The sequence below is a fragment of the Phytophthora cinnamomi genome, assembly GCF_018691715.1.
Source record: "Phytophthora cinnamomi strain GKB4 chromosome Unknown Contig17, whole genome shotgun sequence".
Classification (NCBI taxonomy): Eukaryota; Oomycota; class Peronosporomycetes; order Peronosporales; family Peronosporaceae; genus Phytophthora; species Phytophthora cinnamomi.
The window spans coordinates 1108754-1136328 of NW_027150950.1; the positions used below are offsets into that span (position 1 = coordinate 1108754).

Below are 27575 nucleotides of genomic sequence, written 5' to 3' on the forward strand. Positions count from 1 at the left end.
AATATAACTGCGTGCCGATAGAGCCTCGCGTGCATTGGTCCATTGTTGATGGCACTTCGTCTTCCCATCACTTGACATGGCTACCCTTCGCCAGTCGTCGCCGAGTCTACAATAACCACTCAACCCAGCCACGCGCCACGTACTCCATCTCCCCAACTGCCAAAAAGATTGTCATATTTAGTATATTCCAGCCCCTAAACATTCGGCGACAGCCCGGCGCTCTGTGGACCACCCACTCCGCGCTCTCACTGTCTGTCTAGGCGGCCCGCCCCGCCGCTCTACTGGTACTTGAAGTAGAGCGCGGCGAAGGCCACCACGGCCGCCAGCACGGCGTAGAGCGGGCCATTCTGGCCGCTGATGTCCTGGCGACCGCTGGCCGAGGTCTTGGCGCCGCCGACGGCCGCGGCCTTGGAGGGCTTGTCCTGCTTGACGTCGCCCTTGATCTTGCCGATCTCGTACTGCTTGAGCTGCGCGCGCGCGTCGTTCGAGTGGCCGATGTCCTCGAACTCGTCGGTGGCGTCCTGGCCGGCCACGTCCACCATGATCTCCGGGCCGCCCGGGTGGTCGTCCAAGAAGGCGGTCACGTCGTACACCTTGCGGATGCCGTCGTCGCGGATGACCATCCAGCAGTCCTCGGCCGAGTTGTGCGGCGCCACGTCCTCCAGCGTGAACTCCTTCAGGGCCGTCTCGGCGGGGGCAGCGGCGGCGTCGGTCTCGGCCATGGTCTCTGTGTGTCTGAGTGCTGCGGTTCCGAGGGTTCGTGCGTAGCTGCTCGCGCAGAAATGATGAAATGGGAGGAGAGGGACCGCGCGAAGTGCCCGCCCGGCCACACCACGCGTACACAGGTTAGCAACGTTTCTAAAGGGGCGATAAAGGCGATTTGTATGGGAAGGAGATAGAAATGGATCGGGATGGACGGGTTTCTGTGGATATAGAAATGATGGCTACGTGGCTACAAGCACAGGTTGCTGTCGTATGGCGGCACCACCGCATTCTGGCTGGGGCAAGGCGAGGGGCTTTCCCCGCTCACTTTGGCTCCCTTGCGTTGCGTCTGCAGTGCGATGACTGTATCAAAGTACTGTACTTAGTAATTCTCTTATTATTGTGTTGCATTGACGCGCTGGTTAAAATCGGTGGGCCCGATTCTCCCAGTTGCAGGCAACGTGTTCGAATTGCTGGCTGCAGTGGTGTCTACAGCGCGGATGGCTGTGTTTGCCTGCAAGCAGTGGCAACGGCATGGACACGCTGGGCAGGAACCGCCGGAGTCCCGACGGTGCAAGCTTTGTCAAGGGTCATCCGCAGCCAATCAGAAGGTTTGACGATCGTTGTGCAATTGGTGACACGTACGTCGCCTTTCAAACACGTCATGTCTTGGGCCAGTATACATTAGGTCATCTAGGGAGTTGGTCGGCACCTCGGCAAATATCGCATCTTTGGTGATAAAGTATAGATCCTCCCGAGACCATGCCAAATCGCACGAGGGACCTATTAACCTACAAAAGACTAGGTAATTCGGGATAATCTATGGTTTTTCGTGTGCAAATCAGTCGCTCAAGAGAGGCAATGTAACTATTTGAATATCACGCTTTTCACGAACTCCTGCACTTGAGCACTCCCATGCCAACTGTAACGCGCTTACGCTCGCTACCCTTCGATCTTATCCAAGTGCATCGACTCGAGCATGCACTGGTTCGATCGGGAGCGAGATCAACACGTAGAGGCGCGGGTTCTGAGCGAAGTATGAGGGGGCATACTGCTTGCTCGGTGTGGTAATGCACAGACATGGTATTGAATTGGTGCGAATATAAACCCGCTAGCATGCGAGGACACATCTCGGCATCTGTCCAGTCACCAGCATACCGGTCGAGATCATTAACTGGGGTTCGTCAGTGTGCAGGCAGCACTGGACACACTTACACTGGTATTTTGACTTTGTCATGTATGTGGGCATGGAAAAGTCTACGTAAATCGGCACAACACACAGCTACACGCTGAAAAAACCGTGATTTGCTGGGAGTTCTATTTAATCACGATATGCTTGCTGTCTCGAGAAAGATGTGTCTCCTCAGATAACCACCACTTATTCGCGCAGTTAGGGGTATTTCACCATCTACCGGGTATCCCGCTGGGTTTATACCCGGTCCCAGTAAAAGACCCAGTCTTTGACCAGAATATTCCGAACATGGAAAGTGTTCTATTGACATTGTGGATCAACACGTAGTAGTAGCAGTAAACGTGGTCTCGCGTTCATTACGCTAGTTAAGAGTCAACTTATTGAGCCTCCTGGCTAGTGTAGCGTTCGCATGCGTCGGATCTCTCTTCTGAAGGTGTGTAGGCGAGGAGGGACTGGATAAGTCGTCTCCATTCCTTCGGGTCTTGTGCGTGGCAGCGTAAGAGATAAAGATTAGCAGCTCGTCGAAGGCGGTAGTTGTCGGGAAGGGTTCGGAGGTCGGCATCGAGGACCACAGCGAGCGTGGTGCGTTGACGGCCGCGGAACCTGTGGCTTTGGCTTGGCGCGAAATAAGGTTCCATGTAGGTCGTTGTCGAGAGTCGGAGAATTTGCCCAAGTAGTGTGATCAACACGTATTTGCATCATTTACGAATTCGATTACCCGTCGTGGAACTCGGTAAGGTTGGACGTCTACTCTCTCTTCTCGGCACCCAACTCAACGTTTGAAAGACACTGTTACCATGCCGTTCTCCAACTCTTCAACGTGAGGCGGACGCAGAGGCCTGTGCTTGATGACCGGCGCTGGACGCTCGACAAGCGGGAATATTTTGTAGAATAGCTTTACCCACAGAGGCTCCGCTGATATGGAAGGCTTTGATAGGGCCCTCTCTTCATCCTCGGCAGCAATTGCAGATGGAGGCACCTTTTCATCGCTCGAGTTGGTGTCTTCGTCGTCGGCGGAATCAAGACCATCAGCATCGCTCGAGTCGTCAAGTCGCGGTCTTTTGTCCCACCCACCTTCATGGAGCAGCGTAGCGTTGGCAACGTGATGCGTATTCTCAGCAGCTGCACTGATGGTAGGGAGACTGCTGATCCCGGTTAGCAGCACGACGCCGGCTACTAGCGTGACGGACCTGACGCGCATGCTGACTGCTTGGTTCGACAAGATGCAGGATTACTCTTTTTCCGCTTAGCTTCTGCTTCTGTTTCTGCTTGCCAAGGTGAATTAAGAACTCACGGTTCGAATGCAGCCTACAACGGAATTAAGTGTACGCAGGAATGACCAAAGATGGGAATCTGCACGTAATCGGTAAACAAGTGGTCAGCGCGTGTATCCTTGTGTAGAAGTATTGGTTCAAACGACAGCGGCGATGGTGATGGCGCCGACGACACTGCACTGTCGCCGACACCGACAGCTGGACCGACACAGCAACCGCCACATGAGGACCACGTCAACGTTGCCACTGCATAAACTACTGCGTGGGTGTCGCATCAACAGCGACACTCAAGCGTCAGTGGTTGGTGCTGCGGAACTGGAGGGTGCTGTCATACAGGGCCCGCCCTCCCTTGCTGGGCAGGCAGGAGTAGGAGAGAATCGATAAATGCTTGCCTAAATGAACTCACTTCGCAATCTACTATGCAGCGCGCAAACGTCATAACTTGTGCTTCGCTGGAACACCTCTTTATTTTTACGAGAAACTCGCCTGAGCTGTCACGAGCACTGAATACCACAAGAAGTTCTCATAAATGAACTGAGCAATCGTTCTCACGGACAAAATAAAGTACTTCGAAGTATTCGAGAAAAATGAGAGTAAGGTTTGACATATACGGCGCAGTTATCGCAGGCTAAATAAGTAGTGTTCGGCCAAGTTTGGCCGCGCGAGCAACAAAACTAATACGTGCATGTACTAGTATCGACACGTAATCGATTATCATCGAAAGCAAGATCTTTGATGGGCCGGGTACTCCGTATGCTTCATTTGAACGCTGCCGTTCCACCCCAACGATGTGTGTTCAATCTCACGATAAATGACCGAGGCCAGTTTTTTCCCCACTCAAGATCCAGAAGCCGATACAATTGACGTGACAAAACAAATGAAGTAAATGGTGGATACGTTCGGTGCCGTAGTATCAAATCTGGGATGCGGTTAGCAAGAAGTTTTATCCTCAAGACGACGTTATCCGGAAGGGGCTCAGTGACGACCAGGTTAAAAATCGAGTCTATCGAATTCGACGCAAGCACTACGGATCGCACCTACTAGGTTTGATTGAGGTTCCACCGCTTCCTATGGTGGTGGGCAAGCCATTAAGCTTCTTCCAGTTTCACCAGTCTCGACCGAGCAACGATCCAACGGCAAAGTCTCAGCGAATTATAGGTTGGACCCACCCAGAAGTTCGACCGCTTCTGATGTATCACAATGTATCCATCGTTATTGACGGTACATTTCGCTCCGCCTCAAAGGGCTTTAAGCCTTGCGTTATCATGATGGTGCATGACAGAGCCAGCGAGTTGTACGTGCCGATCTATTATGTGTTTTGCATCGGAAAAGAGCGCGATATGTACTTCGGCATTGTGGAGCAGATATATCGAAATACTTCAGAAATCTTGCGCCGAGTGAAATTGGTACGACTTTGAGCATGCACTGATCGAGGCATCGCAAAAGCAATTCGAGAATGCCTTGATTATCGGCTGCTTGTTTCACTGGAAACAAGCCGTGAGCCGCCGAATTAAAAAAAAAAAACGCTAGATCTACCGGAAGCCGAGATCGCCATTGCTATGACTAAAGGCGTGCTTGACATGCTCACGGTTATCGAGCCTGATTTGGTGCCTGATAAGGGTATTACATGGGTGAAACGAGAGATTTGGAAGCGCTGTGCTGAAAGGGAATCCCGTACTCGCATCCCAAATGGAAGGAATTCTGGGGCTACTTTCGTGCTACATGGCTGGACCGCTACAAAATCGAGGAGTGGAATGAGCACGGTGTTCAACACGATCTCGTGACGCGAACTAATAACCCGTTGGAGCGCTTTCATAGGGAACTCAACAAGGCTTTCACGTCTCGTCCGAATATCGTCACATTTGTGTCAACCATTCGCAATGTCTCACAGGTCTACGTTACAAAACTAGCTGACATCGCTTCTGGACGTCGAAACCAGGCACAAGGAAGAACGCAAACATACGCAGGAAAAAGAGGCGTGGAAAGGGTAAGAATACGCGTAACAAGCACCAAAGCCAAGACGAAGAACAAAGTGGAGCCGACGAGTTTAGCGTGGCAGTGTCATTGGATCTACGTAGTGTAGCAGGAGTGTTAGCCTAGGAGAGCGAAGACGAAGCTCCGGCACTCGAAGAGCTGGAAAGGGAGGCAGACAGCGACAACAGTGACGATGCAGAACCTGGAGATACCGATGACAACACCGCCGACAATGACTATATACCCGACTTCTCGTTCGAGTTCCAGGAGGAGGATCTAGATGACACTGGAATAAGTGACACCGAGCAAAACATGATATTAGTACTAGTGTAGATCTAGCGCCTAACGCGCGTCTAACACATGCGCGAGGAACATGCATTTCACTTAATATACTCGCATAAGAAGGCCAGACTATTCAAAACCCTACTTTTGATCGGGTCGGTATATTAGGTCGGGATTTGATGCCCGACCTAATCCCCGACCCGATCCGTATACGATCCCAGAAAACGCTACGGTGTATAATAGCCGTTGCATTTTAAATTATGATGTGACGAAGATCTATGCCTACCACGCCGTCGGAGGGCTGGGTTTTGTTATCATCAGCAAACACCACGCCCGAATTGCGAAAACAATGCGCAATGGTATCTGCTTATCTTCCCCCGTGCCTCATCAATCCATTCCTTCACTTGGAGTTGCTCAACGTGGTAAACGCCCTTACCTGGGCGGGGTCCACAGATACAGCTTCGCCATGCACCGTTCTGAAGCGAAGATCGTGCGGCTTCATGAAGTCCGTGTAACGGAAATCGCAGTCCGTTGCTGGAGGATCCACCGAAGAGCGCCAGTCCTCGATCGCATCAGTGCGTCCGTTGCTGCGTGAGTTTCATTAGAGCGCTGCACAGCAGAGAGTAGAGCAGAGTAGGAAGTCATAGTTTGCATATTTCATTCAATTCAGTCTTCATTTCGCCTCCTAGCACGCAGCTAGACAGGACTCAAGGCCAAGCAACCACTAAGGGCAAGACAATTTCGAAATTAGAGCCGAAGGCTTTACAACAACCTGCGAGGCAACACCGTACCTACTCGCTTAAGCACGACTAGACTCGTCCGTCCGCTCATGAGCTCAAGGAAGTCCGCTCGGCAGACCGAAGACGAATCACCCAACTTACGACCGTACCAGGCTCCCCGAACGGACTCCACGGACGCTTCCCAAGTGCCTGGGGCCGACGGCTACGCTGAGTACGATACTAATGCCGAGGAATGACAGTACCCCGAGGTGCCGCCGCCTCCGGCAGGTGCAAACGTGGGCCCCACGGCGCCAACTACGCAGGATCCTTCAGCTGGACCAACAGCGCCGGCACGCCCGGGGTCAGCCCCACCAGCAACATCGTCGGGACAGGGACATTACGTCCCGCCGCCAGCAACGCCGCCTGCAACCGATTCGACCCAGCTGCTGGCAAATCTAGTGAACATGTTCTCGCTACAGCAGCAGGCCATGACTATCAGCCAGCAGCAAATGCATGCGTTCATGGTGCAGCAGGCTAGGTTTCAGCAGGAAATGTATGATATGCAAGCACGGGCCAATCGCCAGAAACAGAAGGCTAACCCGCCAACGTGTCACGGGCGCGCCGAGGATGATTTAGAGCTGTGGCTATTCCACATAGAAGACCACTTCGCAGCGAACACCATCGAGATGAGTAGCAACGACTCACGCTTCGTCGACATCGTCGTCCCATTTCTGGGCGTAGACGTCATGGCTTGGTATCGTGAATTCAAGCACGCGATGGGCTATAATCCGCGCACGTGGCCGCTGTTCAAACAGCAGATCCGATCACGGTATCGTGACAATGATTACGAGTTCAAAATGTTGACAAAGATGCATCATCTGCGCGTCGCAACCACTCAACAGGAGTACAGCACCAAGTTTATGCAGTTGCAGTCCATGTCGGGCATCGACATGCCCGATATTGTGAAGCGCTGACTCTACCAGCAGAACCTGCGCGCGGACACGAACTCATACGTCTCGCAAAATTGCCCACGCACGCTAAAGGACACTATCGATCACGCTGAACGCTTGAGGACTCTCGCGAGGTCCCTAAGGCTAAATCGATTCCAACTATAAATGCCCCCAAGCAGAATCGTTTCCAGCAAGGGAAAACCAAGAGCAATGGCACAGAAAGCTCAAATTTACAACCCCAGTCAAGTCGAAACCGAGTTCTGGAGGTACCCATACTGAGCCAACTTGCTTCAAGTGCGGGCTCAAGGGGCATAAGGCACCCGCATGTCCTAGCAAGGGTCCGGGTGCTCCAAAAAACTAGGAGGCTCGGTGGGCGCCAGCCCACTGAGGAGAACGCTGCTGCCGTCGACCATGCGGCAGCGCAGCGTCAAGCCTCTGGCCATCAAACACATGTCGACTGTGAAAAGACGATGTTGTTTTGATGCGCCAGAATTCCTCCCCTCATGGTCACCTTCAACAGACAGGCTTGGTCCAGGACCAGCCTGAGTCTGCTTTTATTGAAAGCAGTGCATCCTTCAATGCAGTGTGCCCGCAGTTCGCCGCGCGTGTTGGACTGAACGTCTACGAACATGCCCGGCCACTGGCAATCCGCCTTGGTGGCGGAAAACCAGCAGTCATTCCCCGGCGAGTGACATCTCTCTCTATTATTTTACCTGACTTTTCTGTTTACACTACTGGAGCGTTCGTGATGGAGATCCCGGAGTCGTGCGACGTCGTGCTGGGCATGCCGTGGCTCGAAGCCGTGAACCCGATCATCGACTGGGTGGCCAAGAAAGTGCGACCAAGGCCAGACGCCCAGCCATAGCTGGGCGACGATGCAGTCACCCGCGCCTTTCTCCGAAGCGGCGTGCTGAGGCACGTGTGCGCGATTATTATTCTCATGGTTACCAGTCCGAGGTGGGCTGCACGCGCTTAGTCCGGCCTCGAAATGTGCACAAACTCCTACAAGCTGCTGACAATTAATTTTGCTTCATGATAAATTCTGCGGACGAGGCCACGTTGGCCCCGAAAGCAGCAGCAGCCTGGAAGGCGCTCGAGGATGCAGCAGTGTATCCATTGTTGTATTGTTGTTGGAGTTTAGAGATATTGTATTCAGATCAGAATTACCATCGGTTCCTCCGGCTCACCAAGGCAACATGGATGCGAGCATTGACGTTACAGACGCAGCGCCCGTTCACCGGAAGCAGTTCCCGTTTTCAAGGGAGCAGCGCGAGGCAATCCTGCAATGGATGCGCGAGATGCTAAAGGCCAAGTTGATCCGGTCGTCGTCTGCGCCATACTGCGCGCCAACCCTCTGTGTGCGGAAGGGCAGCGGCGAGTGGCGGATCGTTCACGATTACCGTGGACTCAACGCTAAGGTACGCGTACCAGCTAACCCGATACCGCGCAAGGACGAAATTCTACGCGCGATGTCTCGCGGGCGCATGTTCACAGCGTTAGATTTGTTATGGGGCTTCTTTCAGGTCAAGTTGCGAGAGGATTCTATTCCCTACACAGATTTCTCCACACCCGATGGGCTTTTCGAGTACCTGGTGACGCCTATGGGGATTTCAAGTAGTCCGTCATGCTTCAACAGACTGGTGCAATCCATTTTCAAGGACTTTGATTCTTTTTGTCAGACATATTTTAACGATTTGTTCGTCTTCACGCCGTCCGACTCTGTGGAGGAGCACTTAGCCGCGCTTAGGAGGGTGCTCACGCGCTGCGCCAAGCAGCAGTTGTACATGAAGATCGAGAAATGCGTTTTTTTGCGCGCGAAATCCCATGTTTGGCTGATGTGGTTGGCGTCGACGGCGTGCGGATCGATCCCGCCAAACCTGCAGTCATCCGGGTCTGGCCTTTGCCCGCGACTAAGCGCGAGTTTGCATACAATTTGCGCGTTCACAGCACGACGGGCATGTCCCCTTTCATGGCCGATCTAGGCTACCAACCACGATCAGTGTCGGATTGCGTAGTCGCAACATCTCGCCAGTCCTCCGCCTCTAAGTTCATCACACACCAGAAGGCGATTTTGGCAGAAGCACAGGACGCTATGGTCGCGGCTCAAGAGCGTTGGCATGGAGCGTATTATCGTAATCGCTCGCATATGGTATTTGCATTCGGCGGCAAGGTGCTGCTAACATCGCCTTGACACACCTCGGCACGGACGGCAAGCGCAAGTTCGCGCCAAGGTTTATCGGTCCCTACCTGATCACCGACATAACCGGACCTGACACGTACAAGCTCGCGCTGCCGCCCGGGCTACGTCTCCATCCGGAGTATCATGTGTCACGGCTTCGTCCATATCACCACGACGACCATCCTGCTCGGATCACTCGGCTTCAACCTGTGATAACAACGGACGGTACAGAGGGCCACCTCGTGCACTCCATTGTAGGCCATCGTCGACGGAAAGGGGTCCGTCAATTCAAAGCGAAGTGGGTCAACACTTCACTCGGTTCGTCATGGGAGCCGGTAAGCAATTTGACGCAAGTCACTGAGCTTCTTCGACAATACATCAATACGCTTCCAGCTACACGAGCAACGGCACTTCTAAGGGAGGAAGTGTAATGGAGATCGCAGTCCGTTGCTGGAGGATCCACCGAAGAGCGCCAGTCCTCGATCGCATCAGTGCATCCGTTGCTGCGTGAGTTTTATTAGAGCGCTGCACAGCAGAGAGTAGAGCAGAGTAGGAAGTCATAGTTTGCCTATTTCATTCAATTCAGTCTTCATTTCGCCTCCTAGCACGCAGCTAGACAGGACTCAAGGCCAAGCAACCACTAAGGGCAAGGCAGCCCGAGCATCATCCGTCCGAAAACTTTAAGGGGGACACGTTTGAAATCGCTGCCAGGATCTCTGACACTTTTAGATGTATCAAGCCACACGACGGACATGTACTAGCTGTAGTTCCGTCGATGAAGCGCCCCAGCCGTGATTCCAACTCAGGGCACATCACGCGTTGCATTCTCCCCTTCGAAGTCGTGGCGATGAGGTGGTTCTCCTCGATCGTCGCCGCGGACTTCAGTAAAATACGCACCGTTTCTCGGTTGGGTGGATCTTACAGTTCAAACTTGAGCTGAGCCCAGGTAGCTAGCTTGGCACAAGATAGGGTCGGCTGCTGGTCATGCTCGAGGATAACCAGGTACTTCTGCGTAACGGTGAGCCATTTGCCCTTGTTGCTACATGTGGCGGTAGCCATGGTGTGAAAGCAGAGATTTTGGTGAGGTGGCTTGAATTCGGAAGTGGTTTTGGCGGGATGATTCAAACTTCGAGGATGCACCTCCCTAACATGATTTAATCACATATCTGGGGGAACTAGCTAAAGTTCCTCAGCGGTATCTACCAGACGAGGGCGACGACGTCTGGGACCGGACCTGCTAAAACTTGAGGTACTAAGCGCATAGCCGTGAGATACTCGAAGTATTTACAATTGTGTCTGAACCCCAAAATCTAGAAACCTCCAATAAAGCGTACGCTCCTTTCCCCCTTTTCGTTTGCTTTGCGAGACGCCAACCACGCAGTTCCCAAGCACGCAGGTTCCAAGTTCGCCATAGACGCCTCCACGCGCAAAGCCCCCGCAAACACCCAGGAAATCAACGATGTAGTTGCCACCGTGGTGGCAGAACATGCTGCAGCACGACCAGATAACACTGTGAAGCAGTATGCACCGAAACAAGACGAATTTAAAGCTTGGTGCTCCGAGAAGGAGTCTGCATTGTGTACGAAGGGAAACTAGTTACTTTCCTGAAGAACTTTGTCATCCCTCGTGGCAATAAGCGCGTCAAGACCGAGGATGGCACGCCGCAACCTCTCAGTATGGCTGGAGTCGAGTCGTACGCGAAAGCTGTCATTGACCTGTACAAGCTGCAGCAGACATTAAAAATCAACACGCATCCACACCCGCGTGGCAAGGCATACCATGACCTGTTTGATACTTTAAAACGGACGGAGACGAAGCGGAAACGGAAGTCTTACACTGATCGTGGGCTGGGCACTGTTCTTGACGGCTACAATTTGGACGATATGCGGCAATTAAACGATTTCTGGCTGTCTGAAAATGATGGAATTTGTTTGCGGGATCGGACGGACTTTTTGTTGGGGCATGCCCTTTTAGCGCGTGGTGAAAATCGGCGCTTCTTCGAGTTTCCAGACATGCTGACGCTGGAGCTTCCCGACGCGGGTCCTCAGATGTGCACACCCCTGGTGATTATCATGAATCGCGGTAAAACCAATCAGCATGGGCGAATTGAATATGGCGCGGCAATGCGCTGCAAGGAAGTCAAAATCTGCCCTCTAAACGCAGTCGCTATGCATTTATTCTGGCGGTGGCAAATAAAGCTGGAACCTTTCCCGACGTAAGCAACCGTAAAAACTGGTACGACATCCATCTTATCAATAGGGAAAAGCGCACGAAGCTGATCTCATACAATACGCAATTAACTAGGGTCAAACGTGCCTTTGACGCCTGTGGCATTGACTCAACCGTGTGGACACACGCAAATCGGGGTTCTGGCGCAAAGTTAGCTGAAACGTTTGGCGCTAGTGAAGAGCAGATATGACATCTAGGTCGATGGAATGCAGCCCGAATGGATGGATGTTACTTGACGTCGTTACCAAAGAAAGCCATGCGGGCTTTGGCCGGTTTTCCGACACGAGATGGGGGCTTTTGGTTGCCCAGAGCATCTGTAATCCCCAGTACCGAGCTGCAACAATTCGTTTATCCGGAAGTCGAGCCCTGCGCTGAAGCCTTAGTGAATCGAAAAAAACGTGAAATTGCGGCTGGTGTCTTTCTGCAAATGCTTCGACACATGCGCATAGTATTTCTACAAGACTCAGTCATCTTGCGACGCGAATACCCAAAACATCCTGTGTGGCAACACTCGTTGTTCTCGACAGAGGAATACAAGCAGTTTGAGGCCGAATTGATGTCCGCAATGCCGCATTTGGAACAGCCCACGCATCCCACCCTGGAAACAGTTGTGCCACATGTGGGTCAGGCCTTAAAAGATGGATTTGACGCTCTAAACGGGAAAGTTGATGCTCTGACGGCTAGTGTCAGCTCATTAAAGTCCCTTACGAAGAAGCGCATCGTATTCAGCTTCGAAGATATCAGCACCGAGTCCGAGCTGTCAAGAGCTCCAACCGATAGCCACCCCCAACCACGAGTGCACCCATACCGATCCCTCGTCAGCGTCCGATTTCCGTTTGAGCAGAGCTGTGACCACTGTGGTGGACTTGTGGAAAGAGTACACGTGTGGCCTAGCGGGGCAAATCTCCGTCAGAGAGACAACTGAAAAGTACGGGAGCTCCTGGCGTAAAAGTCCCACGGAAGCTAGATTTTACCTGCGCCGAAAGAAGTTTTATGACGCCATTGCTGTCCTTTCGGAGCGAGACAATATTTCTACCGAAAATGCCGCAGAGAAGCTCGAGATGGAACGCAGCAAGTCGGGTTTGTCGCTGAATGCCTTCACGAAGAAGCTACCCGAGTTGACTAGATGATAATGGTACCTTTCTGTCAACACGACGGGTTCTTTACAACTCGAACTCAGATCGAGTTTAACTCGAAAAATTCCTTATAACTCGAACAATTCATTCTAACTCGAAAGATTCATTATAACTCGAACGCTGATTCATTATAACTCGATTAAATCATAACAACTCGAAGGATACAAAAAAACTCGAACTCGGCATACGTAAGTAGGCAGTCCCCCCCCCCCTCTTTCCCCCGCCATCCTCCCCACTTCGGATTCCTCTGGACAGAGCCCTTCGCCGCGCGATATCTGTGGCCATGGTGCGCCCTTGCAAGAATCTGACGCTGGAGGAAAAGCTTGCCAAGCTGCAGGAGTGGAAACGGAACCCCGGCTGGGGTGTCTGTGAGGCTGCAAGAAACTTGGGGGTGAAGCCAGGCACACTACCCGGTTGAAAAAAAAAGCTGTGGACCATGGTCGACGACCCCCTTCCCCCCGGAGCAGCTCAGCGAAAGCGAGAAAAGGGCGGGGGGCGACCCCACCGACTCGCCCCGTACGAACTGCGGGTGCTGGAGTACTATGAAACTTCCATTGACCTCGAAGGCAGTATATGCAACGTCGACTTGCTGAAGTATTGCAAGGAAATCCCCGAGTTTACCAAGGACAAGACGGAGTTGGCGCAAAAGAATTGGGTACAAAGATTTGTCGTGCGGTACAAGGATTTTGTGGCTGCGCGCGTTAAGGAAACACGAGAAGCTGAAAAGGTCGCTGAGGCTGAAAAGGCCGCCGACGCTGTCGACACCGCCGAGACTGCTGCCGACACCGCCGAGACTACTGCCGACACCTCCGAGACTGCTGCCGACACCACCGAGACTGCGGAGACTGAAACGTCTGCTGATGCTGCTAACAATGAAATGACTGCAGAGGATGTAGCCGTGCAAGATACTGCAGAGATGACGGCGACATCGAATGACGTAAGGCCTACGAGGCTACTAACGGGTTACGTGAAACAGGAAGGGTAGAATATGAAGGGTGTGGCGGAGAAAGCAGCGACAGTGAGGCAGAATACGACTTTGGCGATTTGGCTACACGTGCTGAAACGCACAGCACTATTGAGATTAATCCCGGTTCCGACACTGGATCGTCTGATGTGGATAGTCGTTTCCCTGGAGTTAGTGATGAGCGTGACGTGGGCATGGAGCAAGCATGCGGTGACGTTGAAGATGTCGCGGCAAATGAAGTCGATGTTTGTATGGAAGATGACGAATCTGAGGAAGACAAGGGCGCGGAAGTGATTATCGCTGGTGTCATCGCAAGTCGATACGATGGCGGTGGAATTGCTGCTGTGTTAGGCTCGACAAGTGCAGCTAGTTCTGCTTCGCGCCGGTTTTTCCGAGCTCGCTTCCCTCCCTACATACCGCTCGTGATTTGGACAGACCCGAGATCTGACCGCATGCTACATGTGCTTTCCGACGACTCGGATAGTCTACTCAATGGCGCCACCACGACTGGAAACGTGCTGGATTATTTTGTGTATAGATACATGACATCTAAGCTTGGCGTGGTGAGCCCTTGCGGCAGCGGGCTGTACCAAGAAATTGAGACAGCGTTTACTGTGCGCTCATTGAAGAAGCGGAAGCAACAGCTACAATCGGCGATGAGATCTTTCAATTGGGCTAACTTTCGCTACGTACTGATTCCAGTGTCTGGCCATAACCACTGGACCTTCGTCATTGTGGAGAACCCAGCACCGCCAGGACTGACGAAACTATCATGTAGATTCAATGGGCGGGGTGCACTCTGCGCAATATGTCTTCGACATGCTAAAGTGGTTCCTGACGCAGGTGTACACTAAGAGCTCGAGTGAAGATTCTCCAGCTTTTGAATGGATGACCCGTGTCTGCAAGACGAAGCCTCAGCAGACAAATTGTTTGGACTGCGGCATATATCTACTCCACTACATGGACGAGTTTGCAACCAGGATTGCGCGGCTTGATCCACCGACTATTGCTGATGACATCGAGCAGTGGACGCGTGGAGGATTCAACGCGCCAAAAGCTGAGCACTTTCGCTCTCTGCTGCACGACGACATGCATGCTTAATGCTCTCTAACTCCGGTTTTGGTCGAGTCAATATTTATTCGAGTTAATCTGAATCCTTTCGAGTAGATATGAATCCGTTCGAGTTAATCAGAATCCGTTCTAGTTAATCGGAATCTGTTCGAGTAGATATGAATCCGTTCGAGTTAATCAGAATCCGTTCTAGTTAATCGGAATCTGTTCGAGTAGATATGAATCCGCCCGATACCTCAGCAGCTTAAGGGCGACGTCTTGGCCGTGTCATGCTGTGCAGCGCTTGGCGTCCAACATGTCTTCGCTGAGTCTCCAGCGCTTGCTAGCATGCTCGGGTGAAAGGCTCGCCGGGTGCGGGGCATCGAGTGCGGGATATCCTCTCAGCGTCATGAGGCCGTTCGGAGCGTATAGTTCGCCGCCGCGAACGCTCTCTACCGTCGCCGCATACAGCGTCGGCAACGCACCGATCTTCTGCGGCAGGAACGGGAGCAGCCACACCGCCCGCATGGCCAGCCACTGCAAGAACGACCATCCCTTCCGCTTGCTGCGGATGTACTTGTTCCAGATCTCCGTGTGGCAGACGCCGGGGTGAGCGGCCACCGCGAGGACGTTGTCAACGTCCTTGTCCCTCATCCACCACTGTAGTTCCAGGGTGAACAGCACGTTGGCCATCTTGGACTCGGCGTAGTCGCTCATGCTGTTGCCCGGGGTGCAGCGTGGACTTGGAAGCGCCGTCGGTGAATCTCTCCGCCATATGGCCGATATTCACCACAAACGCGTCCTCACGCGGAGACAAAAAAACTATTTTTATAAAACCTCGTTGAATTGCAAAATCAAGTATATCAGCTGCGTCGGCTCGTCTGGATTTGCCTATAGGATCGGGACCCGAGACACCCCTTCGGTATCTGTATTTCTACCGGTATTACGATTATTCGATAAGCGTAAATTCGTCAGATGCATGTCATGCGTCATTTGCGCCCGCTGGTGGCTTCCGGGCTCTTCCTGCTTGCGTTGCCGAGCATCTTGGTGTCGTGCGCATTGCCCTCTCTCTCGACAGGCAATGGCAGTCAGACCTCAGTGGTGAATGCCATCGTGGTGGGTGCCACGGGAGACTTGGCGGCGAAGTATCTGTGGGTGGCGCTGTTCCGCTTGGCGCTGGAGGGGGCGGCGACCGGTGGGCGCTCCTACCGCTTCTTTGCAGGGGCCTCGCAATCTTTGGAGCGAGGGCGGGCGTGGCGCAACGGATTCTTCGACGAGGGATTCGCACTGCGAGTGGGTGGAGCTGTAGGACGGCAGCAGGGGATTTCAGCTGCTCAGACAAGGTGTTTGGAGTTCCTGGAGGCGGAATTCAAGCCTAGCGTGCAGTATACACCGCTATCGAAGGAGATCCACTATCGTGAGTTGGGGGGAAGCCTGGTAGAGCAGCAGTCGCCGGATAACAGGGAAGAGGGGAGAGTGGTGTACCTCGCTATTCCTCCGCAGTTCTTCCTTCAGGTGCGTGCGTGTCGGCTGGAATTCGGTGGTGGAAGTTTTCGCTGGTTACTGACAGTGATTCATTTTGCCCTCGAGAGCACCGAGTTCATTCACCGTTATTTGAGACCGGTGTCGTCGGAGAAGGGGACTGCCGCTTGTCTTCGGGTTGTGGTGAAGAAGCCGTTTGGCCGAGATCTGCAGTCCGCGCATGAACTTGCTACGCACTTGCGGTCGCTTTACAGCGTACGTTTAGGAAGCATTGGGGGATTTGATAGTGTACGAGGCTTATTTCGCTGTTTTGTTTGAATTGTTGGTTGCAGAGCGATGAGCTGTACTTGATGGACCATTACGCAGGCAAACTCGTTGTTCATGCGCTCCGCAACTACTTTCAGCTGAATGCAGCAACACTTCGACCGGTCTGGAACAGCAAACATATTCGTGGCATTCATGTACGTAACATGGATGCTCGCACGTGCTAAAAACAATGTACTAAACTGATGCTGCACAGATCGATATGGCGGAAAAGGCGACACTGCAAAATCGCGTGAGTTACTTCGACAGGTATGCTCTCACTTCGTATTTTTGGCCATATTCATTCGGTGGTAGGCTGACATTACTCTCCTAATAGTGCCGGCATTATCCGCGATGTCATGGTAAATCACCTTCAGCTGCTACTCAATATTGCTGTATCTCCTGGCTTCGATGCCGCAATCTATGATGCATCATTATCACCTAGCGAGTGTGCTCGACACGTGCACGTGGCCCAGCGACGGTTTATCGAGTCATTACAGAGTCCCATCCAGAGTTCTCGTCGACAGCAACTCTTGGTCGGGCAATACCAAGAGTTCGCGACGCATTACCGAGAGGAGTTGGGGCGAAACATTGATGAAAGCGACCACTTCACCCCGACAGCCGCCATAGTTGAATTTGCAAGCTCTTTTGAGGAGTGGGGAAACACCACCTTTCGCCTTACTGCAGCGAAAGCTACCGATGATCGATTACTGACAGTCACTGCTATCTTCGCACAAGGAACGTTCCCAAGCAAAAGTTCTGAGCCATGCAGGTTCACCGTTACGATCCAACGCGAACACAATGCAGACACGCGCCAAAGCCACCGGATAGAATGGTCTTGCGACGTTAGCGATGTGCTTGGACCCCTTCACCTCCCAGACGACTGGGAGTACTTGGATGGCCAGGAACACCACGTCATATCTCCTTTGCAACCCAACGCGAAGACGGCAGAGGGCACTGTTGAGGCATCTCCTTGGGAGCTAGGCGACGAATTATCTGCGTATGACGTCCTCCTGCGAGACGTGGTTCTTGGTGCATCCAGCCACTTCGCCGACTTGGACGAAATCGAAGCAGCCTGGGCACTTTGGACACCAGTCGTCGAAGCTGTTGAAAGATATCCACACCGGTCGACGGACGAAGGTGATGTCCAAGCCGCACTGCTGCAGTTTATATCGTACCCAGCGGGCACATCACCTTGGGAGCGTCTTCAATCGAGTTACCAATTAGAAGAACATACTCTAACAGCTAGAGAAGAACTCTAGTCGAGTAAGCTCAAACGAGAGTTGGATTGTTAGTTTTTTAAAGGAAAGAACAACGGTCTCTGCGGGTACCGTGCTCACACTCGACGCCACGTCGGCGAAACACGAAGAGAGTTCAGTCGACGTCACTGAGCTAGAGACTGCGTTAGTCTACAAGCAGCACCTCTCCTTCAGCGTCGTGTTCACGAAACCACTTCCCTCAGTGGGGTCGAGCGGTGCGAAATCTTGGGGGGCTTCGTCCGCGTGGGCCAGTTGGATGGTGGCGACGGCGAGCAGGACAGCGATGAAGAAGGAGAACTTGGCCATTGTTGATGAGTTTGTTGTCGGGACTTGTGGTCGGCGAAGAAGATTGGTGAATGATCTTGGTGCTGTGTACAGCACAAAGCCGATGAGGTGTGCGTCGTACTTTGGCGTATTCTAGCTGGCGCAGCCAAGTTCATATCAGCGGAATCCAATTTGCATTCCAACGTTTGTCCGCGCGAGCAGAGGTACTACTTGCATCTCCGAAATAAAGGTGTGGCTGTCAAGCTCTACCAGCCGTCATCGCCGTTCCCTCTGATAATGCTCCTACGAGTTGGCCACCGTCGCGTTGTTCACCATTGCCGCAGTATCTTCGTTCAGCCAAGCGAACTTGAATGTGTAGTCGAAACCTGAGGAAAACCATGCACTTTAGATGGCAAACGCTAACAATTGACCGCAGCCACCGGACGTACCGTGGTGTTGAAGCGATGCCTGGACGTTGTAGAAGACCCAGAAACAAATTTGATTCTGCTTCTCGAGCACGAACGCGATGGCCGAGAACCGAAGACAGCACTGCAGTACGCCACATAAGGAAACCATTAGTTTAAGGCCAAAAACAGATTACCCAACTTTGCCAGCCTGTAACTTTTGATCCAATATGGTTATGGAAACGTTCTTGGCAGATAAGAAATCTACACTATTCCAACTATTTTTTGGACAGTTGCAGTTTGTCTCGACGCGGTTTCCTGTCTAGCGACAGCCTTCCGAACAAGATGCCTACGTTTTGAGCCGTCGACTAGTTTAAGGCCGAGAAATATCTTGCTTTTAGTATGGGCGTCAACACATGCTTGGCACTACACTATAATTTCTGATAAGTGCGATTATAGACTTATAAATCTATACCGATGGCCTTTATGCAATTATAGAGGCTATAAGTTTATCTGTCAGATGATGGCAAGCATAACATCCCATCAGTTTTTAGTTTTGCTGGCCTTCTTAGACGCTCTTGGCATTTATTGCTTCCGCGACTTTTTCCTAGGCGTCGTGCTGGGGTCGAACACCTCACGTGCCAGTATTCTACCGGCTACGATTGGTGTCCGTGAGCTCCAGCACTGAGCGGGTCAAGCCATCAGGGAGCGCATCGGCTCCGATTGGAGTACCTCTCGTGTGTTAACTGCAAGAACCAGGTGAGCACAGGCAGAAATGAATTACTTTCTCTTTTGATCACTACGCGCTAAGTGCTCTGCTTTAACATCTGCCGCTCGTGCAGGAGATCGTCAGGAAGCACGGCAGGCGCCACGAGGTGCGCTGCCTGTTGCGCGCCGGCTACTCCATGCCGTGGAAGAATGTCAGGCCCACCTCTGGCCTGCTGAGCAAGCAAGCCAGAGCGATGCGGCGCAAAGGATCTGGCTTGCTTGCTCGCGGCCAGAGGCTTGAAGTTCCTGTGGCAGCTACCCTAGAGGGTCAGCCGTCACAGCGAACATGCATTTTGTAGGAAAAACATGAAAAAGAAACATGGAACATGCATTTAGTATAAAAGAAATGAAAAGAAACAAAAAGACGCAGGGTAGCACATAGTCAAGGAAAACCCCAGAAATACGCAACGAGAGCCCTGTGCTCGCGTAGGAGCACAGTGAGGCATGCATGTTAGGCTAGCAGTAGCAATTCAGTATTAAATAAACCGTCTACCCCGCACATCGACCACAACTACCGCGCTTCTCGACAGGACCAACACTCGCACCCACTTCAACGACAAACACTCTTCGCGCCCAACGCGACATCTGGTAGCACTTGCGGGGGGAAGGCTCGCTGCTGCACGGCACTCAAGGGGAGTTTTTTTCAGCTTGAGGTGTAAGTGTCACGTCAGCGTGACCAACCCAGCTGTTGGGGAGACTTTGGTACATTAGTAGGGCAACCTACTATTGTACGCTGACCGTGGGAAATAACTGGAGGGCAGCCGTGGTGCAAGTTTGTTTTGCATCTGGCCCCGGTGACAGCCCATTTGCCCAAGTAGCTACTGTTCTCAAAAGACTGCACCGCACCTAAGTCGAGCACTATAAGTCTCGAAGCCGGTTAGTCAGTTTTTGTTCTTGGTAGCCCGGCACAGCAAAATTTGGCGAAGCGAAGACCAGGACGACAACCGTCACCGCTCGACCTCTCACGCGTCGTCGACCTCTCACGCGTCATCGACCTCTCACGTGTCATCGACCTCTTCAAAGGCATCGAAGAAGTCCAAGACCTCCCACAGCGCATAACTCGGCCAATTTTAGGAAGTAGCGTAGGCTAATTTCTTTAACAGGTTTTCTCTTTTACTTTCTTTTAGTCAGTGCCCCTAAAAGTAGATTGCTACCACCAGTATCAAGTTTCAAGGGTGAACACACAAAGTGCGAAGTTTTCGCGTGTTCAAGATGGCGGATCCGGCCCAACTAATGCATAGTATGTTGGCGGCCATGGAGAAGCAGACAGAATTGATCGACGAGCTGCGCAAGTCAAGGCAGCTGTCGCAACTAAAGCTGGATGGGGTAAAAATGCCCAGCTACGGGGGGACGCTCAAGGAATCGTTCCAACTATACCGGGAGCAGGTGGAGCAGTACTTTTCAGCTAAGGGCATAGACTGGAAGGATAGTAAGTTGAATGGACGCATTTTGGCTGTGTTAGCGGGATCGCTGAAGTACGGAGCCGCGCAGTGGCACATCGTCAAGAAGGACGATGTGAAGAGTGTGGAAGACTTCGTTTTGAAGCTGGAGGAAGAGTTCGTGCCTCCGGATCTGCAAGAACGTCTTTTGGGACCAGATGAATGACTTGAAGGAGCGTCAGTGTCGAGACTTGCCCGATTATATCAGCAAATTTAGGCACTTGATTACTCAAGTCAAGGAGATGAGCGAACTGGACAATATCATGTATTTCTTGCGTGGTCTGCCGTCAAGTATTCGGGAGGAAGTCCAGTATCGCAGGAGTGCAACGTTGATCGACGTTATTACCGTAGCGCTCGACTATGACCGGTCTCACGCGCATCGTGGACGCTCGGATGGAGCACGCGACAGACCGAGGTACCGATCGTACGACAACAGACGATCGAAGAGCAACAACGATGGACCAGTGCCGATGGAGATCGACAACGTAAGGGTACCGTCGAAGGAGGAATGTATGCGCCGAAACCTGTGTTTCCGGTGCGGGAGTAGCGCCCATCGGGCTCGCCAATGTCTGATACAGCCGCAGCAAACGCAAATGGCTAAGCGGAATGCGCCGAAGTACAACAACTCGGGCAGTAGTCAAGGGCGTAAGCCGAGGATGAACATTGTCCTCGAGGATGACGAACAGGTGGATACTGTCGTCATGGATCGCGTGACTATGAGTGTGGCTGACATCCAGGAACAAGCGGATGAGTTACAGGCATTTATGGACAAGGCACGTGTACAAGTGGAAGAGACTGCCACTGCAGCGTCAGAAATGACGGAGGATGCTGGCTCGTGTGGACTACAGCCAGTTGAAGAACCGAGTTTGCATGCGATGCAACCGGAATTGGAGTCTGGTGTGTGCGGATCGCCGCCAGAGCAGGAAGCTGAGTTGCATGAGAAGCAGCCAGTGAAGTTGGTTCAGCAAGGATCGCAACCAAGAAGTACAACGGAGACCTTGAAGGTGAACGCAGTGAAGTCCGAACGTACGAGTAATCTTTTCACCAGGAAGGGTCGCATCAATGGCAGAGATGTCCGAATTCTGTTGGACACCGGTGCAAGCACGAACACGATTATGCCAGGTTTGGCTAGTAATGTGCTTCTGTCAAGACGACTTCAAGCTCAGCGCTTTGATGGCACGTTAACGCCGGCGTCGGATGTCAAACAAGTGGAAGCGCCAGTGAGCATGGATGGGTACTTCTTTCCAGCAATCGAGTTCGTGGAATGGAAGTTGCCGGAGTCGCACGACGTCATTTTGGGGGAAACCGTGGTTTAAGGACTACAACCCTCAAGTGGATTGGCAAAAGGAGGAGGTTGTCATACCTGACCGGATGCAAATCATCGACGTCGATGCACCGTCGTCCTCGCACAACTTGAAGGAAGGCGAGTATGAGCAGGTGTTTCGGGTGAAGATGCAACTTGTGCCCGAAGTGGAAGGAATTCCAGTACCGATCTTCAACGTAGTCGGTAAGGAGTTCAAGGATGTGTTTCCGGAGCAATTACCAGACGGATTGCCTCCGATGCGTGAAGTCAGCTTTGAAGTGACGTTGAAGAAGGGGGCTCAACCAAGCTCTCGTGCACCGTTCCACATGTCGAAGATGGAACAGGATGCTTTCGAAGAATTTGTCAAAGACAAGTTGAAGAAAGGATGGATTGAAGTGTCGAACTCGCCGTGGGTTTCGAGCATCTTCGCTATCCCGAAGAAGGACCCAGTCACAGGTCAAATGCCGAAAAGGGCTGAATGGTTGCGTAGCGGCAATTTGAAGATTTCGTTGCGTTGGGTGTTCGACTACCGCTATCTCAACAGCGTGACTGTCATTGCCAAGATCCCGTTGCCATTAATCGAGGAGTTGTTCGATAAGATGGTAGGTTGTGTCATCTACACGTTGATCGACCTTGCGCAGAGATATCATCAAATGCTGGTGGTGAAGTCAAGTCGTCCGTACACTGCGTTTCGAACACACAAGGAAACGTATCAGTGGTGTGTAGCGGCCATGGGAGTGGCTGGAATGCCAGGGACATGGTCCAGGCTCATGCACAAGCTGTTCGACAAGTACGAATTTGTCGTCGTGTATCTCGATGACATCTGCGTCTTCTCGAAGAGTATGGAGGAGCATGTGGATCATCTGCGTGCAGTTTGTATGGTACTGCGTCGCGAAAAGCTTTTTGCGCACATGGCAAAGTGTTCGTTTGGTCAGTCCGAAGTGGCTTTCCTAGGACATGTCGTCTCGCAGGCAGGAGTAAGCGTTGATCCGCGTAAAACGGAAGTGATAGCCAAGTATCCGACTCCGACGAATCGAAAGGAGTTGTTGAGTTTCTTGGATTTGGCAGGATATTAGAGACCTTTCGGAGCGGATGCTGGTTGCTGGTTGCAGGAACGACTAGGCCCACTGTCACTATCCGGCAATCGACAACCGACGAGGTGCTTTTATCTTTCGGGGACGTGCAAATGCCGGGACGGCTCTTCAAGGTCACGTATCACGATAGCCAAACGAAGCTCAGTTCTAGAAAGAAGCCTTGGGAAGACGACATTCATGCCACGAGCGGCGGTGCGGCAACATGCGCAGGGGGCAGCGATCCTTATGCTAGCCCAGTACTGTTACGAGTCGTGGGATGCTGAGACCATCCATGCATTGATGGTCTCCACAAACGCCGTTGAACGACCCGTGATCCCTGACATGCGCTTTAATCCTGACAAGTGCCCGGACGCCAACGCTCTGGAGGACTACCGATTCATGTGCTCTGAACTGAAGGAGCTCGTTCAGCTGATGCTGATTCCAGACGTGTTCATCACCGGTGCAGGAGATCGTGTCTTGGGTGTGGAGGCATTAGCGATGCTGTGCTATCGTCTATCATACCCAGGGAAGCTATCTCATGTGCGCAAGCAATTCGGGCGCTCAGACTCTTCATGCTGCAGAATAGTCACTGATCTGTGTACGTGCTATCATCTCAGTAGTTCGTCATTGAGACGTTGCGGCTAACAAGCGACTTATGACTAGATTGCATCTTAGACGAGGAGTGGAAAGATACACTCTTTTTCAACGATCGTGTGTACGCTGACAACCATACATCGTATGTAAACGCAGTCAAAGAAAAGGTTAATGGCATTGTTGACCGAGTATCCATGTTCGTCGATGGAACGAAGGCGTTTATCTGCCGTCCAGGCAAGCGAAGGAGAAGGATTATTGCGATGCAAAGTGCACTCGATAGAATTCCCGTTGGACATCGGGAAAACCTTCAGAAGGTGTGTTATAACGGGCACAAGCGTCGTCATTGCCTAAACTACCAGGGCGTCTGTACTCCAGATGGTAAGTGTCGAATGCAAACATGATAAGGACTTTATTTCCTGAACAGGACTAACAATATCTCCTATGCTGCAGGCTTATGCATATCATTCTATGGGCCGATTGAGGGCCGCCTGCACGACTCAACTATGCTCCGTGAAAGCAAGCTGCTTGCCTATTTAGCGAGTCATCCTGTCATTCAGCCATTAGGAGTTATGATCTATGGCGACCCGGCTTATGGAGTTGATGAGCTATTGTGCAGTCCTTTTCAAGATGCGTATGTGCGCAGCAATGAAAAACGATTCAACGAGATCATGAGCAAGAATCGTGTGTCAATTGAATGGATGTTTGGAATTATCAAACGCAAATGGGCTTTTCTCGACTGGAATAAAAAGCACAAAATACTTCTGACTCCTGTTGGGCGAATGGTGCGCGTGGCTGTGCTGTTGACAAATGCTGCAACTTGCTTGAATGGTGGCAACCAGATTAGTCGCTACTTTCAATGCAGCCCCCCCTCGGTGAGCGACTATTTACGCAAGCCCCAGCACCGGAACATTCTTGATGAAACCTAGTGTTTCTTGGATTGAATCAGTTGCAGTAAACTGGTAATCAATTTTTGCTGCTCGTCACGCTCTTGTTGACGCTCCGCTCGCTCAGCACGGCGTTCCTCTCTCTCTTTTTCTCGCTCGACGCGCTCAAATTCAAGTTCTTTCTGGCGTTGCGCCACTTCGACTTTCTGAATCCGGATAAATTCGTCAAGAGCCTTGGTCCGATCGGACTTCATTTCCTGCATGGCAGTGACCCACTCACTAGTAGCACGAGCCTGTTGTTTTTTTGGACGACTGGATTGATCGCTTTCTCCGTCGTCACTAGCACCAGCACGTTTGCCGTACTGGAGTCGCGACACCGCCGCAGCACGAACCACGTCACCCGCGAGGACCTTGGAGCGCTCGGCGCCTGCCGCCTTAGCAGCGGCTTTAGCCTTGTTTTCTTTGTGGTCATTCCATTTCTTCATGACGTCTGTCATAACCTGAATAAATTGTGTGTGTTTTTCATCAGTGCCTGTCTTGCCACTAGACCCGGCTTCAAACGCCTTGTGTTTGCATATGAGAGTCTCAAATCGTGCCTGCGCAGTTTTTCCCGATATCGGCTCCATGCGAAACGTTGGAATGCCATTGAGCTTTGAAGCTAAGGCTTGCCATTTCTTTCTAACCTCACCAAAATTTGCTTTGAAAGGCATGTCTGCGTTGGCCTGAACTGCGAGTAGATAGTCTTGATCGGGTCCAAAACGCTTTCGAAGTGGGGCTGCTGCTCCGTCTGGGGTGATCTTGCCGTTACTGGCGTTGTTGTTGTGATCACCATCATCTTCGTCATCTCGAACGCAGTTATAGTCCCCAGGAAATTCACCGCCGAAGTCACACGGCTGCTCTTCCTCCTCTTCGTTCTCAACGCGCGGAGATTGTGTTCGCTGAGCGAGAGTATCACACGCCCCCTAGCTGTCAGCAGAGGTGCGGCTCGACGAGCTTAGGGGCGACAGCGAAGTGTCCTCACAACACCGGAGACTGGAGTAGGTGTCAGGGGAGGAGAGGACCTCGCGATCGATCTCAAGGTGGGCATCATGGCTGTTGCTGCGACTTGAGATCTTCAAACACAAATGACGAGCACTGCAATATCTTATTTGATAGCACATGATGAAATGTAAGCGACCTTTGGCTTGGACCGATTCCGGCATCCGACACGCTGTCGGATAGGAGGGCCAAATAGCCAACATTTCCGACACAGAAGCCGGAACGAAAGGTCACGTAGCGGAGTGATTAGTAAGCCGATTGATTTTTGCACTTTTTTCGTGCGTCGTTCCGGCAACCAGCAACCAGCATCCGCTCCGAAAGGTCTCTATTATCGCAGATTTATCTGCGATTTTGCCGAGATTGCTCGTGTAACGGGGTTACACGCACAAGTGGCTACAAGCCACTTGTGAAATTAACAGATAGGTTATCTGTTAAAAGTTTTAGATACTTCCTCGTCTTGGTGTAAGACACACCAATGGATACATTGAAGTGGGCTACCACAGTGAGTGGTCCACACATACCCAAAGATCCTATTGGTAGAAAGCAGCATCTTTCTACCAATCAGAGACATGCATATTAGCGGGGCTCTGACAGCCAGCCGCTGTCAACCCTTTCATAGATGATAAACAGTTTTTAGCAGATTTAGGAGGAAGATCAATTTACAAGCAATACAGTTCTCATTTTACCTAATCTAAGTCACTTGGAATCCCTTCTTATTTAACTTATATTTGTGTATTCAAATATAAGTAACCTAAGTAATTACTAAGTACTTACGATTCCTCATACACGTTGCGCAACGTGTAAGCTAAAGTAGTGAGTCAAGTTAGACCCACTACACCTGGTAGCACGTTGTAGTCCGTCCAACGACCGACTGCTTGACGTTCGTACGCGGTGTACGAACGCGGAGCCGAGAACCACATGAGCACGGAGGTGCCCATGGAGAGCTCCAATACGCCTGCAACGCATGTTGCACGCGCTGACTGCCCCCACCTGTCTGACCCAGAGTGGGAGGCCCTCCAACGACTGTCAACAGTCATTGGAGAAGCGGCGATAGCTACAATGCTGCGTACGCTATCGCCGACGGAGCAACATGGTGTTGCTCTGGGGTTCATCATGAAGGAGCAGCGTGACGCTGCCTCCTCAGTGACGGCGCCGTCAGGGACGACACCGCGTGCTCAATCATTAAAATTGAGCGCGAGCGATTATGTAGGAAGAGAGGGCGAGCCTCTCCTCCGATGGCTTGTCGAGCTCGACACAGCCATAGCGGCTCGACGTATCGTCGACCCGTTGTCAAAGGTTGCGTTCGCCATGTCATGTCTTAGCGGACGAGCGAGGAGTTGGTCGTACGGACGCCGACTCTCAGATCCTACGTGCTTTAGCACGTACGAGATATTCAAGGAAGAGCTCAGACAAGCGTTTGAGCCCCCGCAAAATGAGTTCCAGTCGAGGGAGGAGTTCCTCGACCTTCAGCAGGGTAAGCATGACGTCCATGCTTACGCGCAGCGCACGATATTTGGTATCAAATATCGTGACTAACCCGATTGACGAGGCGACCAAGGTCGTCACGTTCATGAAAGGACTTAGAGATGGGCCCATGAAGACCTATCTCTTCCAAGAGTACCCGAGTACGCTCGAAGTTGCAATCACCCTTGCCATGCAAGAAGCGTTTAGCCTGCGGCAGGCTAAACTACATGTGAACGTGCCGACGCCGCAACCACGCCCGGTAGCGAGGACGGGAGGTCCGGAACCAATGGACCTCTCGAGTGCAATAACTGCTGGTTACCAGCAGCACGGAGGTAACGTGCGATGCTTCCGTTGCGGAAGGATCGGTCATTTTGCACGGGAGTGTACAGCTCCCATGCCCCCTGGAGGTGGCCGTCGTGGCTATGCTAGGCATCGCCGCGGACCAAAAAACACGCGAACATTCAGTGGCGCCCTACTGGTAATGCAGTCGCGCGTGCCGATATCGGGCACGCGACACTGAGGACTGCAGCCCCCAGTGAGACCAGTTCTCACTGCAAGAAACAAGATGACAGGCCGAACCTAGTCATCTTGAAGGTTTACTCGAAGAGAGCGAATGACTCTCTTCGTGCTCTGGTAGATTCAGGTGCGT

At 52.1% G+C, this 27575-nt stretch overlaps 2 protein-coding genes across 2 annotated transcripts in view; one reads left to right on the plus strand and one right to left on the minus strand.

The window, feature by feature from the left end:
• Window positions 1–278: 278 nt before the first annotated feature.
• IUM83_04762 (cytochrome b5) lies at window positions 279–722 on the minus strand (the record flags this gene model as incomplete). The annotated part of the gene is made up of 1 exon (XM_067928859.1): window positions 279–722. The coding sequence occupies one exon, from the start codon at window positions 720–722 to the stop codon at window positions 279–281; it is 444 nt and encodes a 147-aa protein (XP_067796224.1).
• A 14904-nt stretch (window positions 723–15626) lies between these two features.
• The window catches only part of IUM83_04763 (uncharacterized protein), a gene marked incomplete at both ends in the record, with an annotated part of 36565 nt that continues 24616 nt past the window's right edge, over window positions 15627–27575 (plus strand). Inside the window, 5 exons of the mRNA XM_067928860.1 lie at window positions 15627–16166; window positions 16242–16388; window positions 16466–16594; window positions 16654–16706; window positions 16774–16937. Coding sequence (XP_067796320.1) covers window positions 15627–16166; window positions 16242–16388; window positions 16466–16594; window positions 16654–16706; window positions 16774–16937 — 1033 coding nt within the window. The remainder of the gene's footprint in view (window positions 16167–16241; window positions 16389–16465; window positions 16595–16653; window positions 16707–16773; window positions 16938–27575) is intronic.